Consider the following 20,334-nt stretch of genomic DNA (forward strand, 5'->3'; position numbering starts at 1 on the left):
TGAAAAAATTCAAGATTTAAACACATTTTAGAGTATTTTTCAGAATAATACAAACTGGAACTGAGCCAAGATTTAAGCAGGAATTTTTGGCTTGTACAATCATATGGAAAAATCTCACGACGAAATATTCAAAACTGAAAGTGAACACAAATTCTCAAAATGAGAGCTAAATTTCCAAGAATTTTAGCCAAAAAGGAATATAGAAGTCAAGTGCATATAGGTGGCTAGCAAAGCTCACCAAATTTCACAAGTCTAGGGACTACTTCAATTGAAATTATAATTCAAAAGGTGGGAAAATATGCCAAATAAAAACTTTCACTAAATTTAACTCTCTGTCGCCTCCCTCAGCCTTCTGATGGTGCTCCTCACGGTCACGGCACTGGCAGTGCTGGAAAACAATACAACAAAGTTTAGCGACAACTAAAATATAAAAGTAACGTAACAAAATGAAGGGTCATTGATAAAGAATATTACTTCATGGTGTAAGCACCGCCTGCTTTCACTTTGCCACAATCCTTGCATCCCCAAATGCCGACTGCCTTTCTCTTCACGGCGTACTGTTATTGAAGAACTCTATTAGAAAATGCTCAATCAAACAACATAAAGATGACATTTTGTTCCATAGATTGATACCTTTCCGCAGAACTCGCAGAAGTACTTGCTATGCTGGCTAACCTCCATCTTTTTAATCTGCTTCCTCAAACTAGCACCATACCGGGTGCCTGAAACGCAATGGTAGTACACGCGAATACATCAAACACGGTCCAATAATCAGAAAACTAAAAATTCAACATCATAACTAACAAAACCACCTAAATGTATAACCATATTACCAAGCCATACTAATCCATACACATAAATGCGAATAAGACCAATTTCTCATAAAACATAAATGCAACAATATACTCATCACACAATATCCCACGCTCTCACTCCAAGCGAACAGATGAAGTGAACCAAAAACAAGCCAATAACCTACCATATTTCCCGACGATCCCAACCTTCTTGGTTCTCTTGGCCTGTACATGGCAATGAATCGTGTCAAAGATCACAGTCAATAAAAAAGCTACTGAATAAAAAGCCGAGAAGGCGAGAATCAATTCAATTGAACACCTTAAAGAACTAATCGCTAATCACCTTTATCACAACCAACACCAACTACATATACATTAGCAACTGTTTTGTTAATAAAAAGAAGATTTTCAATCAGAACAAAACATCAATCTTCGTCACCAACTGCGCCGCATTAAATATACTTAATTAATTCACAATGAACTCTTAAAATGCAAGCGCAGTCTCGGAGAACCTCGCGAAAACATGTAATCTGATACTGATGCGCCTTATCAAAACAGCAGCGTTTACGCTCAAAATACTCCACACATTCAAATAATACAGATTCACATTATTTTGTGACGCAGATGTATGAGAAAGTAATAGAGCGAGAGAGATAAAGCTTACCATTGCAAATGGGTAGACGGCCGGCGCGACGAGAAGCAGCTGCTGAAAGTCAAAAACCCTAGATTCAGCTGCGTGAAAGAAAAGAAACCCTTGTCGATGCTCTTATATGTAGACGTATATACTCCAAATTGCATTTACCTCCCCAAAGTTTTTGCTTTTATCGTAAAAACCCTTAATGGTTCATTTCGTAAATTTGGGCACTATCAAACAGAGTTGTAAGTTGTCAACTGATTTGGGCCCAGCTCGATATGGGCCGGCCCGCTCAAGCGGAAGGGTGTTTAAACTTTTTTTTAAAAGGAATATTTGTGTTTAACATTTTTTTAAATGACTATTTGGATTAATTTTAAGTAAAATACTCCTTCCATCCCACTATAAGTGGCTCAAAAATTTTCGGCACATGAATTAAGGAGAATGTGTAAATAGGGCCTACATTTCTTTAAAGGTTAAATTTTTTCATTTGTGAAAACAGGCCACTTATAGTGGAACGTCCCAAAATAGAATACAGGTCACTTATAGTGGGACGGATAGAGTATTATTTTAATATGTTGTTATGTATTTATTTTTATATTGATTTTTTTAAGAATTCAATTAGTCTTCTTATATCTAAACTTTGGAAAGTTAAGGTTTTATTATAATTATAATTAGTCTCCGATTTTGACAATGACTTTGTTAAATATATTAATAAGTTTAAAATATTCTAAATATAGAAATTACAAATTTAAAATTATATAAAACTGAAAGCTTATTTAAGCCGAGTTCAAGTCCATCTAAAGCCTATCATATCCGATCCATCATAGGCTCATTTAATGTTCAGTCCATCCCTAGCTCGAGCCCACTAAACTTATGGTTCTGAACCGGGTTGGATTAGAGATTTTTTTTAAAATCCAACGTAGGACCAGACCGTTCCAACTTCCAATTGACAATTCTACTATCAAATAAGTCCCTTCTAACTTCTGAGTTGTCACTACTAGGTTGAAATTTTGACCAACTTAGTGTTAGTTATAAAATTTTGAATTAACAACTAAAATTAGTGGTAGTTAAGAGTTCGAGTTTTAAAGTTAGAATTCACAATAAGAAAAAGTTTTAGTTTAATTTTGAATTCGAGTTTATGTGAAGAATAAAATAGTAAGTGTGGTCAATTTTTAAACTTTTTATTTGAATGAATAATTTATAATTTACTATTTCAAAGGGACCATTTTAAGATCATTCTTTCATGTTCATACTATTAATGAACAATTTTTGTGTACAAAGAAGTACTCCCTCCGTCTCACGAATCTTGACACGTTTGGTTTCGGCATGGAAATTAAGTTGTAGATTAGTGTTTTAAGTAAGAGAGAGAATGCAATAAAAGTGATAAAGTGAGAGAGAAAATGTAATAATTATTGCGTTCTTTGGAAATATGTCAAGATTCTTAAGACGACCCAAAGAGGAAAACTTATCAAGATTCGTGGAACGAATGGATTAAGACGATCCAAAGAGGAAAACTTATCAAGATTCGTGGAACGAATGGAGTATATGTATTGGATTTAATTTAATTTTCGTCATCCAAATAGAGGGTGGCAGAAAAAAGAATAATGCTGAAAGAGGACATAAAAACGCGTATGAAAAAATATTATCATTACCTTGAGAAAAAAGAAAAAAAAAACACGTGATTTTCAACGCAAATAAAATCAATCATCGCTTAAAATCTCCACCAGAGTTCTCCTCTTCCGCCGCCTCGATATCTCCGTCCAGTCTCTCCGGCGGCCGTCAATTTTGCCAATCCCGGCGACCATGTACATGCTCGTCAACTGCTCTAATTGCCGCACCCCATTGCAGGTGCCGCCCGGCGCGCCTTCGATCCGATGCGCTATTTGCCAGGCAATCACCGCCGTCGCCGATCCGCGCCACGCGCCGCCGCCTGCCCAGCCTTCTCCTTACTCCCACGCGTCGCCGCCCCCTCCTCAGCCGTCTCCTTATTCCCACGCCCCGCCCGGTCCGCCGCCCAACCCTCACGGCCGTAAGAAGGCGGTGATCATCGGAATTTCGTACAAGTTCTCCCGCCACGAGCTGAAAGGATGCATCAACGACGCTAAGTGCATGAAACATCTTCTGATCAATAAGTTCCGATTTCCAGAATCTTCAATTCTCATGCTTACTGGTAAGTAGTAAAGGGGAAAACTGACAGTAAAAAAATTAGCTTGGTTTACTTTAATATATATCGCTGTTTTTGTTGTTGCTTTCATTAATTTTGGTGTGTGCTGACTAAAGAGAATATGCTTCTTTTTGGATTTTCACTTTGCTGTGATTTTATTGATGACTAAGCAAACTTTACGAGGAAAGTATATTTGCTTTACAAACTGGAAAAATCTGCAACTGTGATGTATTTCTGTGTTGATCCAATTGGACACCATGCCTACAGTTATGCTACAGCTAATTTTTTTTAATTTTCAAGGCACATAAAAGTTCTGATTTTTTATTTTTTTACCTTTATGAGGAGGGTATGAATTAGAAATCCTATACTTGAGTTTTGACCAAATGCTATCATCCAGTTTTAAGTACTCTCTCTGAGTTAGGACCTTGGTAATGGTTCTCTTTGACATCCGTCAACTGGTGTTGCTGCCATTGAGTTATTTGGATAGATCTTGAACAGAGAAGAAAGAATTTCCGAATTTCCTTTAGAGCTCGAACAGCTAAATATTGTATAACAAGAATAAGATTTCTAATGGTTTCTCGGGTTCTAAATTGATAAGATACATGATTCAGTACTTTTATCCTCATTGCTAGGATTTCTCCAGTCTCACCCATTCAATGGGATATGAATCAATCAAAATTAGCTCAAATGATAGAAATTATCAAGGGCCTTGGGATATCTCAGAGTTCCAATACATCTATTTGCCTAAACTATTCTTATCCATCTAGGCTAATCCTCAAAAGTAAACGCACCTTTAGTGGTAACCAGAAGGGCTTGTGTCAGTGTTTTCACTGGTGCTAGTATCGATACTCAGAGTATTCTACTCTGGAACTTCTTCTCTGACATAAATTTCAAATAATAATACAGAATAGCTTTTCCCTTTTCGTGCTATCATTTTTTCATTGCAGTCCATTTTTGGTAGTTGATTATTTGGTAAATTGAATTGCAGAAGAAGAAACTGATCCATACAGAATCCCAACCAAGCAAAACATGCGAATGGCGCTCTTTTGGCTAGTACAAGGATGTCAACCAGGAGATTCCTTGGTCTTACATTACTCTGGCCATGGTTCTCGACAAAGGAACTATAATGGAGATGAAGTTGATGGATATGATGAGACCTTGTGTCCTCTTGATTTTGAAACACAGGGTATGATTGTTGATGATGAGATAAATGCATCTATTGTCAGACCTCTACCTCATGGTGCTAAGCTTCATGCCATCATAGATGCTTGTCATAGTGGAACAGTTCTTGATTTACCATTTCTTTGCAGGATGAGCAGGTACTTCTTTAGCACCTTATTTGCTTTTGATTAAGATCTTTATCTTCTCATCTTAGATGTCGATGGTAGTTAGTATGAAAGTATCTAAATGAAGTTTTCTAGAACGTGCAGGATTTCAAACTAACAAGAAATGAACACGATCTAATTTGAAGATAATAAGAAAAATGATATGTATAAACTACCAACATCTTATAACTGGAATCTTTTTATCAGGCAATCATAAAGAAGCATTCCATTAAGTTGTTTGATGAATGCAAGCATTTTCCAAAATTTCTTCTCCTTCTGTGTTTATTTATTTTTATGCTTCATTTCTTGTTATTATAAAGGCGCCAAATATTTCTTCTTATGACAACTTGAGAGCTTTTACACAACGAGATTTTCATTTGAGGGTGACTTTGAGCTCCAACAACTGTCTTGAAGTGTAGGGGGGTTCTAATTTATTCTTTACGACTGACATTTTAATAATAGGAGTGGGCAATATGTATGGGAGGACCATCGTCCTCGATCTGGTGTGTGGAAAGGATCAAATGGTGGGGAAGTTATTTCCTTCAGTGGCTGTGATGATGATCAAACTTCAGCTGATACATCTGTAAGTTCTGGGTTGATGATAAGAAAACTAATGCTTGCTTCTTTGTGGAACAAAAATGTAAGTTTAGATGGTAAATCTGTTGTGTAGGCTTTATCAAAAATCACTTCAACTGGTGCCATGACTTTCTGTTTTATCCAAGCCATTGAGCGCGGACATGGGACCACATACGGGAGCATCCTAAGTGCAATGCGCACTGCGATTCGAGATGCTGGAAGTTCTGGTCCATCACTTGGAGGTGGTGCAGTGACATCTCTTCTAACAATGCTTCTTACAGGGGGGAGCTTAAGCACTGGTGGCTTTAGACAGGTACTTCCAGCTTCTGTCAAACTGTCTGCATTCACTTCAATATAGTATTGTATTCCCTCGAGTGTCGCGTGTATATGTAGGAATAAGGTTTTCAAATCATTATCAGTCTACTGGTTTGTGATAAGTGTTCAAACCACTGCATATAATTCCAAATTCACTTTGGAACTTGAAGACATATCCATGAACTTCCTGAGTAATTTTTCGCAATAGTGATTAGTGGCTTGCCATCATCGCACAACTGGAACCTCGACATCCTCAATTAATTGTTTAAAGCAATTTTTAGCTCTCATCATTTGACTGTGCTAGCAATTCTGATCATGTGTGGAAACCATACTGAACTGCATATAGCTATTCTAGTTTCACTTTGGAACTTGAAGACATTATCCATGAACCCCACTTCCCTGATTAACTCTTAGCATTAGTCAATCATCACACAACTTAAACATCGACATTTTCAAAGAATTGTTTAAAGCAATTCTTAGCCCTCCTCCTTCGACTGCGCTAGCTGGACATTTGGGAAAAATACAACATTTGGAAAAAAACTTTTGGATTTGTGATTTATGACGAGAGCATCACGAAAACTTGTAGATTGTCTTATGTTAAGATGGAGCCGTAACCCGTAATGGCACATATGTAGTTTATCCATTAGACGATGATCTATATGATACTGATTATTTCCAGTGATTTTATATAAATGATTGAGCAAATTGTTGTTTTCGTTGCAGGAACCGCAATTAACTGCTTGTGAACCTTTTGATGTATATGCAAAGCCATTTTCTCTATGATCATCACTAGATTTCTGTATTTTTTTTACTGTATTTTTTCACTGTCATTGTTTACTTAAGCTTATTCTGGGCTTGGGTGGGTGGATTTTATAGAAGTGTGGATTATTGTTACTTTAAAGGATGCGTAGTTGTTCATTGTAACAATTTGCGTGACTAATTATTTTGCCATGGGTTATACAAATCATGGATAGTTCGTTGTGTTTATACATAAAAAATTAGAATTTTATTTTGTATTGGCCGATTTAACTTCATCATGGCAAAAGAATTTTAATAGCAATAGTCATATTATGCATTTTCCCTCCGAAAAATAAAAGAGAGCAAAATTCATCTTCCAAGAAGGCATTAAAACAAATAAACACTACAAACTGGCAACATCAGAAGTCTTACTGCTATGGTTTAAACAACAATATCAGTCTTGCCACTGTAATTTCTCAAGAGTCCATAGAATTACATACTGTATTTCAGATTTTAACTAGCTTAACATTTGAATCTCTGATCTTCAATCGAATGGAATACTTATGCACCAATCAAAAACGAAAACTGCAATCGACCAACATATACCGATGCCAAAATCTTGAAGCTCGTCGCTTGATAAGGTGGAGCTTCTGCTATAATCACTATTTTCTTCCACCACCACTTGAACTTGACCCCAATAAGGAATGGGTATTTAATGAAGTTAGTTCCCAAAAAAATTCAACCACCTGCATCAACAGCTCGAATAATAAGAAATCGTCCATGAGATATAACAGCCATCTTTCAAGAGATAACATGATTCATAAGAACAAATTTGCACACACACACAAATATACAAGAAAATGAATTTAATACTTGAGATGTGCGAGGAATGAGCAATGGAAGATCACCTTTACTAAAAGAAAGAATAGCTGCAGCAAATCTAATCCTCCTCCATTGGTACATCTGGAATATCAAACCTGTCTTCTTGAATTGTTTTGTTGACTACGGATAAGTGGGTTGGTGCTAAGGAGTTATGGAAAACGTAATTGTAAAAGCGACTAGGTAGAATTATCAATCAAATCTTTAAATGTCGCAAAACATCATTATGACAATCAACTGTGCAATTCCGCAAGTTTGTATCACCAAAATTCCCCAAAAAATACCTCATTTACCATATAGGACTTCACAAGTCAAATGAAATTCCTCTATAGCATAAAACAATAATTTGCTTCTAGTCATCCATATTGAGCTCAATCATAAAGACTGAACACCTTCTTTCTCACAGTGGCCAAGCACATCTCAGCCATGTTGCAACTTCGCTTTACTTTTTCTTTTTTTCTTTTCCCTATTCAATAGTCATAACTGTGCAAACTAGAGGCTTACATTTAATATACAAATCAGATATATTCAAAGAATTGAAGGGGCAATTTTCTATATACATTGACGATTAAAACAAATTTCAGTTTAAAAACACTATGATTCTAAGCCATGAGTAGGTATGGAGGGTATTGTCACCAACAAGAGAAAACTAGCATGCATGTCTGAAACAAATATAAAACTCATACTACGAAGGAGAAGGGAAAGGATATATATTGACATAGGATCACTATCCTTCTCCCCACGGTTACGGCTATTATTTAGTTCTCTCAGTATTTCAGGTGTAACCTGCATCATAGAGAAAAATACAGATAATAGTATCACAAATTCCATGAATTAGAAACAAGAAAGAAATCAGTTTATCACAGGTAAGCTGATGACTTACTAGTTTATGTCTTTGCCTTTCAACTAGTGTGTTGAGATCATCTTTGTCCTCCTTTGTTAATTCATTTTTGTACCTGCACAAATTGTCTAATCAAGCAACGCTGGGAAGATTTACAATATGCAATCAAAAGAAAACTGCAATTCATTCTCAGGGAAAAATGTCAAGAGAAACTAACCTCTGTGCAAATGCAAGAAGTGATTGATGCCATATCACAGGCATTACTCTGGATTCATCATAGAATTTCATAAAATGTGCAACCAAAGCATCAAGTACACGATATGGCAATGCGTACTTCTTCTCAATTAGCAACTTGATGAAATAACTGCTCAGAACGTACAAGTTAAATTGTCTTCATAAGGATGAATGCAAATATATAGGGAAAAAGTAAATGAAGATAGAGAGCATTGCAATACAAAACACAACTTTTGAAATCAATACAATGGATTGTTTAGTAAGCAGCTAGTTCATAAGATGAGCAATGAAATATTATGATTTTCTCTTGAAAGTGAATGCAAGCTTATTGACCGCCAGTATTGAATATGTTGTGCATTTACAGAATCCCAGAAGATCATTGCATATATCTATACCTTGTTGTACCATAGTATTCCATCTCCGCAAGCTTCAATAATGCAACACTGTCATGAGTAACAGAGAAACATATCAACCAACAAATTGTGAAATATATTAGCAGATAGAAATATCACAAATTAGAGAACCAGACAAGGGAAATCGGTTGACAAGTAGTTATAAGTTTTTCTATAGAGCAGTCAGTGGGTTTTTTATTCATCCAGCTTCCAAATGTCAGGACACTCTCTCACTTTGTTGTTGACGTCTGCCAAGTGCTAATACGTAGCTAGCCCAGTTCAGCTATATGCCATGTTACGTCTAATTTTCATATCATTGTGAGGATATATCATATTCAGCTAAGTCCAACTTGCACTTATCAGCTAAACTAAAGCAAAACCTTGTTGGTTTTCTGGTGATGGCCAATGGGTCATTTCAGAAAACAAACTCATCTATGACCAGCCTATGACGTGGGTCAACATTTCAACTTCCCATTTTACAGATTAGAATCATTCATATGGAAGTGTAAAACATGTAAATGTTATTTATGATACCTTCAAGTTTATGGATATTTCTATGCTTGGAGGATTGTTCCTAGTATATATCATGGTCGAGTATGTTGGAAAAATAATATTTTAGTAATTTTCAAGTTTGAGATTCACTCTGTTATCTTTAATTTGTTCTTTGTGAAATTTCCAGCAAGTTTATGCATCTCTTTGGTGAAATGTCAGCAAGTAATTAAAAAGGCATTTTTAACAGAATGATAGCAGAGAACGCAACATTACCTAGAGTGAAGAGGAGGAATAGAAACCTTCTCAATGATGCTCCCAACTATGACAGCTTCCCTTAAACTGCATGTCTTTGACTGGAAGAAAACACACAAGGCATCATTGTTTGTATTCAAATCCAGAAATGCAGAACGAGATGTATGTTTCTTGAGAAACATTCCCAAAATAATACCGCTAGTTTCTCTAGATACTAACAAATAATGCAGTAAAACAGAGGAATCAGAGGTGACCTTGAACATAGACTAGTCGAAGGTTACGAAACCATGATAAAATCCCCAACCAAACCAAAAGCGTAGATCCACCATAGAGCAAAAGCGTACCTCGCACAAGGGAAATAAGATTCCCTTATTAAAAGCAGCTGGTTTGTAGAGAGCCTTCTTCAACGACTGGTATAAAGCAAAGTGCAGCCTCTTATTTTTCTGAATATCTTCTCTCACGCGTGGCAGCAAAACAAACTTATAGAACCGTTCCACCTTCTTAACACCCATATTAGAAGCAAAGATTCTTGTTGCTTGATACATTGCATTTGGTGACCATTTATCAGGTTCTGTCAGGTATAAAACTTCTTCCCAGAATTGCAGAGAAGGTACGTGCTTGAAAGCTTTGGGCATCTTGCCAGAGGTGTACTTGTTAAGCAGTTTACCAACCCTGCATAATACATATGCCACCCAACATCAGTAAAATCACTAGCAAGGGAGGAACAAGCAGAAATCACACTGTAGTTGGTGATTGGTGACAAGGCTATAAGCATACCCCTTGTACAGCTCAATGATGGAGTTGTCCAATTTCGGCATTGGTTGTGCTCCTACACACAAACACACAACATTCAATAAACTTGCCAATAGCAGGACACAAATTGTCATCATTTCGTAAATTGAAAAGCACCTATTTTCGTATTAGCAATACAAAATATTTCATGAGTATAATAACCCCCAACATTTTATTTTAGTACCAACTTTTGACACCCCATCCAATATGAAAGGAAGAACGGGTTAATTATCATCAGCAAATTTGAACTCATACCAGATGAAACTTGGGCATCTTTTTCCTTGATCTTCTCCACAATGATGTCAGCCAATGTTCGTTCAGGGCGATCATCTTTTGATAGAAAGGCATCCAGCAACTTTTCTTCCTCCTCATTAATATCATCCTTCATATCATAAGAGTACAATTAGCACCAAGCGATGGCTTCAACTACGCCTTCAACAAAACAAGCGTTCTGGAAAGATCTAACGACCAGCTTCACTAGATTTCGTGTTGCTTAATCACTCAATGGTTGTCTCTCTCTCCTCTTGTTACATTCCAAACCTTTTTCTCTCTTTCACCTCTCTCTCTTAGTTATAACTATATTAATCTGACAGTCATAAACTGATTCCAAATCCACTGTTCTCAAATTTCTCAGTTTGCCTCATTCTTTAATCCATAGTTTTTCTTTTTATATAAAAAAACAAAAAAATATATATATATATCCTCATTCAGTTATATCCGCTAGCTGCTAGTAATTAAAGAGCCATAAAAAAAAACAAGCATATTGTAAGAAATGAAGGAAGCACTCTAACAAAACATGTTGCCCATAATAAACCCGTAGGAAAAAGAGATCACTTGAGACATAAACGAAAGAGAGCAAGTCACCTCGAAATTCCACTGGCCAAATTGACTCTGGGTCTCGGAAAACCCTTCAAAATCATCAACGTCGTCATCATCGTTTTCGTTGTCTTTGAGGCCGTGAATTTGAGGAAACACAATTTTAGTGCTAGGGTTGTGGTCAGCGACATTGTTGTCGTTTTCCTCTTCTCGCCGGATCTCCTTCTGCTGTAAAAGGGCTTCCTTGAGAATCTTAGAACTGACGGTCGACGGGACGAGCTTGTCCTCTAGCTGGTGGTGCTTCGGCGGCTTGCTCCGCTTCTTGCCGGTGGAGAATGCGTCGGAGCCCAACGGCAAGAACGGCTCCGGATTCGTGATTCGCGAACGTTTCTTTGACATTGTTGGTAACCAAAAACCAAATCCCTAATTCGTGAAAATAGGAGCTCATTCATCAAACAGACAAATATACAAATAATGGCAAATTACAGATATTAACCCAACCTACACAATTTTGAACTGAAACAATAATGCAATAAGCCAATAACAATGTTGAAATAATAATGAAATTGAAACCAGCAGCTGCTGTCAACCTTTCAGCTTCCATAGAACACAACCATCTCGAGAGGAGGCGCAAAATCATACAAAAGGGGAAATAACATCAATTCGAACATACCCGCGGGGGCGAAACGAGAATCCGGTGGCGAGGGGGCGAGGTTCAGAGCTGCGGCGGCGTGACTACCGGCGTTGAGCGGCGAGGCTCAGAGCTGGAGTCTCAGGCTCTCTGCTCTCGCCTAGTCGCCTCTCTCGAACGGTCTGCTGGGAGGTTGGCTCGCGGAGCCGGCGGGACTACCGGCGAACGGCGGGACTGGGTGTCAGTGGGTGGGCTCCGGCGGCTGGGTGTCACGGCGCGAAGAGAGAGAGAGAGATTATTTGTTATTGTGGAATGTTGCGTTAATCGTTATTGCACACAGAGAGATAATAATCAGATTAGAAAGAATAGGGTTTAAGACTTTAAACAATGAAATAAAATTAATTAAATAAAAAATATACTCCCTCAGTCCCTCTATCCCAAGTGGTCTTCTTTTTCGAGCCGTTCCAACGAAATTGAGTTGTTTTTCTTTCTGAAAAAATTAAAGAAATTAAGACCCTAATTAAAACTATCTTTCCCAAGTCCATTATTGTTCTTTCTATCGACACACACACAATTGCACCCTCTCGACTTCTCTGTCGTCGACGGAGGCCGGCACCCCTTCTATCCCTCAACATCTTTCTCCCTCTACATCTCTCTTATTTGCGCCGCAACACCCACTTTAAGGACTGCATACTAGTTGTCTCTCATCTCTCGTCCTAGATTAGAGTTCTCTTTGTCTTCTCTCTTTTCGGTAAAAGGGAGAGTTGACGACAGCAGTGGTCGCTTGAGGCGCCACTAAGAGAATCGTTGAAGGCGGCGATCCATTTTGTTGTTGTTTGCAGATGAAGAAGGGAAAGGGATAGGACGAGAGAGAGAAGATGACGAAGCTAAAGAAAATATCGACACCACCGCCGCCGCTGCAGTAGGCAGTAGCCGGAGGCGTGAAGTATTTAGGGGGTGTATTCAATTCAGAATTTAAAAGATTTTTTTGTAATTCAAAAGTCTATAGGTATTCAATTCAGATTTTAAAAAGTCCTTAAAAATCTGTTGGTATTCAATTATGACTCTTAAATATCCATCAAAATATGGTGATATTAAAAATTTGTAGGATTCTAGTATGTCATGGACTTTATAGGATTCTTAAGCCCTAATATAAATAGTTAACACAGTCAGAAATCTCACATCTCCATAAGAGATTTTGACATATTCTGCCTCTCTCCAAACTTATTTGTCATTCTCTGGTGGAGTCTCTACGGCGGGTTCTAATCATATGCTAAACTTTAAAATTTTGATTGCTTGCATGATTTTCTTTCAATTGTTCTTTTTTTTCATTTATATTGTATGAATACATCTGGAGTCATTTAATATTAAGAAATCTTAACAATTTTTTGCGAGGTTTGATAATCGAACAAAGTGAACCCACTTGTAGAAAAGATATGATCATTCCTTGTACTATGCGGTCATTCTTTTATCAAATTTATTTTGCTTAATGCTTTGTGCCATTATATTAATATGTGTATAATCTTAGTTTTTGTTGATGATAAATCAGTGAATACAGTAAAAATCATAGAAGACGACAAAGAGAGATTGTAAATTAAATATGATGTTTAATTTAAATAATTAATTATAAAATTGAGATAAATTAATCTAACATAATCTGTTAAAACTCTACATATAATTAAAATAATCCATAGAATTAGCAAAATCCATAGATTATAAAATAATCTATCAAAATATTTTAAATTCTTAATTGAATACACCCCCCTTAGTTTCACTTAATGTTTCAAACTTAATGTAAAAAGAATGAATCACTTAACCATAACCCAAACATACTTAAACAACTACACACTAACTCCTTAAATCATGTGTCCAAAAGAAACGGCTCAACTTCAACGGGACAGAGTGAATAATGAATATGCGGGTATTCGGGTATACTCGATACCCAATCGAGTAATACCCGATATCCGATTTTCAACATATCCTAATTATTCGGGTATCGGATACCCAATACTCGATCGAGTTCAGATTCGTATCGATACCCGATTTCGATTTTCACACCTCTCCCGTAATTTCTTCACTTATTTTGATTTTTGCTAGTATCATATGACAAGTATTAAATGAAATGTTATTGTACCCTTACGTATTATTATTATGTGTAAAATTTTACATATGTAATTTCATTACAAATATAATGACCTACAATAGATACAAAATTAGTGTTGTACACGTGTGATGCACGATATTAAAATTTTATATGATTATGAAATCTAATTACAATATTAAGAGAAATATCTTAATAAACTAAATACTTCATCTGCCCCGTAAGAGAGTATCATATATGGGATGACACGAATTTTAAAAAAAGGTCGGTAGATAATGCGCTGGGTGAAAATGAGTGGTTGTGATTGAATTGGTTGTGAGATTACGTAGTAATGAATGTTTGTAGTTAAAAAAATAAAGTGAAGTCATGTCTCAAAATGGAAGTGATATTTTTCTTATGAGACGGACGAAAATGGAAAATATGATACTTTCTTATGAGACGGAGGGAGTATAATATATGAATATCTTATTTAGTAAATTTTGAAATTTTTCATAGTACGCAATATTCTTAGTAGACGTATCATCCTCATCATGCTCACCATAAGTTAAAATTTTCAAATAACATTATAGAAGCACAATACTCAAACGTGAGAAAAACCTAATAGAAATAAATAAAAATTGTTTTACAAATCATTTAGTAACAGTAACACTTAAATAAATGATATCATTAAACACATTAAGCCCATGAAAATTATGTTGGTTAAATACAATTATGTATCTTAAATTTCAAATTATAAATTGTGTGGTGTATAAAAAGTTTCTTCGTGAATTATAATAATTATCTAAGAACTTAAAGGTACAAGGTTCTAGTGAAAGTTTGATTAAAAAAATTTCTTATACATTTTGATTTATGAACTATTTGATCATTAAATAATTTACTAGAATACGCCCATTCGTGCGATGCACGATGGACATCGAAATTAAGAGGTATCCAGATTAAAAAATTTAAGGAGGCTGGTAAATTTTAAATAAAAATATCCTTAAATTTTATGAAAAATATTTTAATACACATTCTTCATAAAGTAGGGGATTCAAATATTATATATGAAAATTTATTCACATGCCTAGTTTATATATGGATTGGTTATTGTGAAAATTATGTTTTTCGTAAGAATGTGAGAATACTGTATAAAATATATATAAATGTGAGAATACTGTATATAAAATTATTGGTTATCCGTGAATTTATAAAGTTAAAGCATTTAAATATATATATATATATAGGAAGAGGTTCTAATAAAAACCTCTTTTAAAATGAGAACTAGGAACCACATCTTAGCCTTTAAAATTGAAGATCTAGTGGTTAGAATTAATTTGGAAAAATATGCGCCTAAAATGGTTCCAATAGTTGTAGATAGCCGTTTTTTTAGTTTTTAATTAGTCAAAGGTTATATTTGTCTTTTACTATTTACTTAATTAATCCTAAATGTTTAGCTAGTCGTGTGTTTTATTGTTTCGTTTTTAATCTTTGCTTTTTTTAATAAAAGAGTCATAATTGAAAAAGATTATTCTTTTTAATGAAAGAGGATTGTTTATTTTTGTTGAAAAAGATGATAATGCACAGATGATATTAAATTGCACAAATGATAATAGTGCACATGAATTAATGTATATAGCACAAATATATGATGATAATGCACAGATTAGATAATAGAATTTGATCATTATTCGTACGAAATACCTTTTGTAAATTTTGATATTTAAATGGTGTACTGGCTAAAAAAATAATGCACATATTCTACTATTGTATATTCATTGACACAACAAATAAGAAATAAGTGTATTTACTGCGCATCTATGCAACAATAATTATAATTCATATGCACACCAACATTTTCTGTTGTGCAACTATAACATTTTATTGTGCACTGAAGAAATATGTATTTTATGCAATTGAAACCAACAATGCACCACATATTAGAAAAAAAAAAGACGTAAGATCAGTTGTCCTTTATAAAATAATGCGAAAATTGATGTAAATGATAAAATAGTTTAAGAATAACTCGTCATACGTAATCATATTAGAAAACAAAACTTGTTCCCACACAGTGTACTATTCAAACCAAAAGTCATCTAAATATCTTTTCCTTCTTCTCATCTGGTACGGATAAGAAATTTTAATAATATTCAGATGAACCCCTCATTACATCATTCTTGACGTAGTTACTTGTCCATCATATCATAGTTGCACAGTATCTTGTACAAAGCCTAATCAAATGCCTTTCTAGATTTTAGCAGATGTTTTCTTCACACGAGGCATATTTAACTGTGCAACAACAAAAACATTATCAACTTTGTATGCTAAAAAAAAATAGGAAATCATAACTATGCATTTAAATGTGAAACAATGCAACATAAGACAATTACGAATGCAATTATACAAAACATTGAATCTATACAAATAGTAACGAATAAATCAAATTTGTGCAAGTGTGCATCTATGAAATATTCCAAACTTTGTAACACTTAATATACTGATTTTATTTTTAATTATTAAAATAGATGGTGTTCGTGCAGCATGAGGATTACTAGTTCCATCAAAACCTTATCCACTTAGAGGTAGAGTTTAAGATCTTTAAAAAGGGTGAAAATTTATATTTTATATAGGAATAAGTTTGGACAGATAAAATTACAATCTTATACATAAAATATAATCACAGGACTTTCATCAAACACTTGGCATACGAAACACTTCATATTCCCAACATTTCAAGATTTGCGATACAAATTAATTCTCAACATTTTGAGCATGTATGCATCTATGCATATGTGAAGAACCAATGAAAATAGCTCATCCAAGTCCTTAACATTTTTACACAATTTAACTATCACTGAAGATCCAAGCTTGTCGTTGGCAATGCTCCCATTATTAACGAGCTTGCTTTTCCTACCTTAAACCTAGTTCAATTCCACACAAGGACAACACCGAATAATTAATTGAATTTCCAAATTATAGATGCATCATGCATTTGTGCAACTAAAACCAACATCTATGCAAATTAAAATCAAAATCAATTCCACCCAAGAACAACACTGATTATTCATCGAATTTCCAAACTATAGATGCATCATGCATCTGTGCAACCAAAACCAAAATCTATGCAAGTTAAAATCAAAATCAATAACTAAATCAATTCCACCCAAGGACAACACCGAATAATAATGCATCTGTGCAACCCAAACCAACTTCTATGCAAGTTAAAATCGAAATGGTTAAGTAATTACCTGTTTTGAATCGTCGAAATTAAAATCGACTTCAGTAAATATCTCCGCCGTCGCCGCCTTGTACAAATTGCTCTGCCTCCGCCGCTGCCTTCAACAGACCCCTTAAGTAAATCGCTCCGCCTCCATCGCCGCCTTCAACAGACCGACGCCTAAGTATCTCCACGTCGTCGGAAACGCCTTTGTCTTGCACAGTTCGATGTCAATCGCCTCCGCCGCTGACGTGCACAGATCAGTGCCCAATTTTCCTTCAATCGCCTTCATCTTGCACAGTTCGATTCTAACACCGTAAAATTCGATCGGCGTCCAATTCTCCCTAGTCAGCTTTTTCACCAAACTCGATTCTACAGCGGGAAACTTCGATCGGCGTCCAATTCTTCCAAGTCGGCGAATTTTAGGTGCATAGGCGACTCCTCAAGTTTAAACCCTAGATAAAAGTTCAAATGTGAAAATGAATTGGGAATGAGAGATCGTGAGAGTGATTTAATTATTGTATTACATTTTTAACCTTTGAATTTTAATTACATTTAAATTAGTAATTAAATTGTGCATCTGTAGTTTAATCTCAGCCATCTATTTTTTTTAAAATCAATGGTTTAGATTAGGTTCCTAGTTTTCATCTTAAGAGGGGTTTTTATATTAACCCCACCCTATATATATATACATATATATATATATGTATATTACCAAAAAAATTATTGTAAATTAAATAAATATAAATCGTATGTTCAATTCTACTTTTTTTTTACAGGAAAAATAAATTACAAATCTATGAATTTATCTTTTTTTTCTATTAGATTAAAGAATTCTAAAATAAACCAATATAAACTCCTACACCAATATAACCAATACGAAATAATCTATTGAAGCAATCCAGACATACGACAAACATATGAAAATAATTAAATGTACTATGGTCCTTATCTCTCTACACTAATAACAATAAAAAAAAACCTATAAGTATAACGCAAAAAGAAATTATGAAAAACTCATGCAAGTTTAAAACATGAATATAGTGAAAAAATAAAATAAAAACTTGAAATAAAAAAGAGTAATAAAAATAATTGCAGTCTTGCATAATAAAATGTACATAATTTTCATGATTTCATAAAATATTTTATGCAAACAACAAAAAAGATGAAAACTAACTTCATTTATAAAATAAGAGAGAGAAAGAGATTAATTTTAAAAAAATTAATTTGAATATCTTCTTTTTAGTTTAAAGTTTTTTTATATACTATTATAAATTAAATTAAAGCTCATGTCATGATATTTAATTTGATATGTGTATTAAATTTTTTTAATTAATTTAAATGTATAAATTTTAGGAAAAACAAAAATTCTAAATGTAAAAAATAAATTAAAGAAAAGAAAACAAAAATTGAAAACTTGCAAAGAAAAAGAAAAAGGAAAAAAGAGGGAGAGAGAGAGAGAGAAAGAGTGAGTGACGGATAGTTGGTTAGAAGTGAGAGAAATTGGTTAAATTTAGAGAAAATGGGAGAGAGAAAATTTAGCGGTAAAAAGTTACCGTTATACTGATCTTTTATATTATATATAGATTTGACTCATGAATGTCTATTTCTTTTCTAAAATATGAACTAGTAGTGTCCTTTTTAAGAATAAAAAATAAATTATGATTTTTTTTAAAAAAATATTATAATACTCCCTCCGTCCCGCTATTCATGTCTCGTATTCCTTTTTGGGTTGTCCCACCGATAATGTCCCGTTTCCTTTTTAGGAAATAATAAGGGCTTACTTAATGCTAATTAAAATGCCTAATGATTAACTAATTGGACTCGGATTTGGGGAGCCCATTTCATTTCCTCTTTAATTTTGGCTCTCGATTCCGCCGCACTGAGAAACCCTAATCTATTCTGTCTCTCTCTCTCTCGCGAAGCTTCATCTCTCATTTTGCATCACTCCGCCGTTTGAAATCCCTAGTTCGCCGTTTGCCGCCTTTCTTGGGTGTAAGCCGCCGCCTCTCTGCATTCATCTCTCACCTCCTAATCCTTCTCCATCGCCGATAATGTCCCGATCCCTATGATGTAGATTTACAAAAGATCTGAAGCTATATCTCTCTCTCTCTTACGACTTTCGTCGAATAACACAAAATTGTTCACTTTCTGAGGGATTCCACCGATTGAATGTCGAAATCCTACGGAGACAAGTATGATTTCAAATGGATGGCTGAGCTGGAGAATTGGATTCAATTGTTGGTGATTGAAGATGGATGCAAAGATTGGCGTCGCCGGGCTTTAGTCCAAGAAGGTACACTCACTTCGTCTATCCCTAGTTCTTCCTCCGGTGAAGAACCGATTTGTGATTCAAACCCTAGTTCTTACCCAAATTTATTTTTTATGTGTGAGGAAAACTGGCAACATAGGGATATGAACGACAGCGTGTTGTTGATGCTGAAATCCATGCTGCCTGATTTTTTTCTGGTGAGATCTAGCCTACTCTTTATTTTGGTGTAGGCTCTTGGGCGATCTGTTGTGCTTATGGTTTGGTTGCATGTGGGGTTTGCAGTGTTAGTAAATTGTGGTATGTGTTTAAAGGTGGTCTGAAATGATGATTGATGTTCATTTTTTATGTCTCGGTGTACATGGTTCTGCTATGATTTAAACAAGAATTTATGAGATGCAAAAAACCTGATTCTTCCATGTTCCCCTGTTCTTATGGTTTGGTTTCCGTTGTTCTAGCATTAATGGGTTTTTTTGAGTTGTTGGTTGATGTTTATGGTGCTGTTGGTTCTGGTTTGGCTGGCTGATGGTGGTGTTGGTTTTGGTTGTGGTTGGCTGGTGGTGTTTTTGGTTCTGGTTGGCTGTTTTTTTTTTGTCTTGATGGTTTTGTGTGCAGCATTCATAGCCTCTGCATTCATGTTAAGTACAGCTCTGCATATCCTTTCATTCATGTACAAAAAAAAAACCAAAGCTTCTGCATTTATAAAAGTTTCTGCATTTACAAAAGTTTCTGCATTTACAAGCATATCCTTCCAGCATTTATAATGAGGTCTGATCATTTACAAAAATTCACAGCTTTACATTCACAGCTTTGCATTAAAGCTTCTGCATTTACATCATATTGCAGTAATAAAAGCTTATGCATTTACAAAAAATACCAAAATGTCTTCTTCTTCT

General features: G+C 35.0%; 3 protein-coding genes across 4 annotated transcripts; 1 reads left to right on the plus strand and 2 right to left on the minus strand.

The window, feature by feature from the left end:
• Positions 1–151: 151 nt before the first annotated feature.
• On the minus strand, positions 152–1,615 carry LOC131022113 (60S ribosomal protein L37a-1). The gene is made up of 5 exons (XM_057951514.1): positions 1,459–1,615; positions 980–1,019; positions 634–722; positions 475–557; positions 152–388 (listed from the first exon to the last, which is right to left on the minus strand). The coding sequence occupies exons 1-5, from the start codon at positions 1,459–1,461 to the stop codon at positions 325–327; spliced, it is 279 nt and encodes a 92-aa protein (XP_057807497.1). The 5' UTR covers positions 1,462–1,615; the 3' UTR covers positions 152–324.
• Positions 1,616–3,001: 1,386 nt separating this feature from the next.
• Positions 3,002–6,882, plus strand: LOC131022112 (metacaspase-1). The gene is made up of 5 exons (XM_057951513.1): positions 3,002–3,598; positions 4,581–4,911; positions 5,380–5,500; positions 5,588–5,806; positions 6,532–6,882. The coding sequence occupies exons 1-5, from the start codon at positions 3,232–3,234 to the stop codon at positions 6,589–6,591; spliced, it is 1,098 nt and encodes a 365-aa protein (XP_057807496.1). The 5' UTR covers positions 3,002–3,231; the 3' UTR covers positions 6,592–6,882.
• Positions 6,883–6,905: 23 nt separating this feature from the next.
• Positions 6,906–12,216, minus strand: LOC131022111 (bystin-like). Of its 2 annotated transcripts, XM_057951512.1 has the most exons (12): positions 11,918–12,216; positions 11,293–11,667; positions 10,684–10,810; positions 10,414–10,465; positions 9,981–10,308; positions 9,658–9,737; positions 8,896–8,943; positions 8,484–8,630; positions 8,309–8,381; positions 8,136–8,211; positions 7,455–7,566; positions 6,906–7,292 (listed from the first exon to the last, which is right to left on the minus strand). In XM_057951512.1, the coding sequence occupies exons 2-11, from the start codon at positions 11,641–11,643 to the stop codon at positions 7,487–7,489; spliced, it is 1,362 nt and encodes a 453-aa protein (XP_057807495.1). In that variant the 5' UTR covers positions 11,644–11,667; positions 11,918–12,216; the 3' UTR covers positions 6,906–7,292; positions 7,455–7,486. The 2 variants fall into 2 exon arrangements, with proteins under 2 accessions (XP_057807495.1, XP_057807493.1); XM_057951510.1 differs by lacking the exons at positions 6,906–7,292; positions 7,455–7,566 and having other exon boundaries at positions 7,936–8,211.
• Between the last annotated feature and the right edge of the window lie 8,118 nt (positions 12,217–20,334).

This window comes from Salvia miltiorrhiza, chromosome 4, assembly GCF_028751815.1.
Source record: "Salvia miltiorrhiza cultivar Shanhuang (shh) chromosome 4, IMPLAD_Smil_shh, whole genome shotgun sequence".
Classification (NCBI taxonomy): Eukaryota; Viridiplantae; Streptophyta; class Magnoliopsida; order Lamiales; family Lamiaceae; genus Salvia; species Salvia miltiorrhiza.

Bases quoted from the DNA above. Each gene is read 5' to 3' on its own strand.
- LOC131022113 (XM_057951514.1), bottom strand. The intron at 723-979 runs GTAGGTTATTGG...ATTGCGTTTCAG, and splicing joins TGGGATCGTCGGGAAATATG to GCACCCGGTATGGTGCTAGT. The intron at 389-474 runs GTAATATTCTTT...ATTGTTTTCCAG, and splicing joins GGCGGTGCTTACACCATGAA to CACTGCCAGTGCCGTGACCG.
- LOC131022112 (XM_057951513.1), top strand. From the start codon at position 3,232: ATGTACATGCTCGTCAACTGCTCTAATTGCCGCACCCCATTGCAGGTG. The intron at 5,501-5,587 runs GTAAGTTCTGGG...TCTGTTGTGTAG, and splicing joins AAACTTCAGCTGATACATCT to GCTTTATCAAAAATCACTTC. The intron at 5,807-6,531 runs GTACTTCCAGCT...TTTTCGTTGCAG, and splicing joins GCACTGGTGGCTTTAGACAG to GAACCGCAATTAACTGCTTG.
- LOC131022111 (XM_057951510.1), bottom strand. From the start codon at position 11,643: ATGTCAAAGAAACGTTCGCGAATCACGAATCCGGAGCCGTTCTTGCCG. The intron at 10,309-10,413 runs GTATGCTTATAG...TGTATTATGCAG, and splicing joins ATCATTGAGCTGTACAAGGG to GGTTGGTAAACTGCTTAACA. The intron at 8,212-8,308 runs GTAAGTCATCAG...TCTATGATGCAG, and splicing joins AAAGGCAAAGACATAAACTA to GTTACACCTGAAATACTGAG.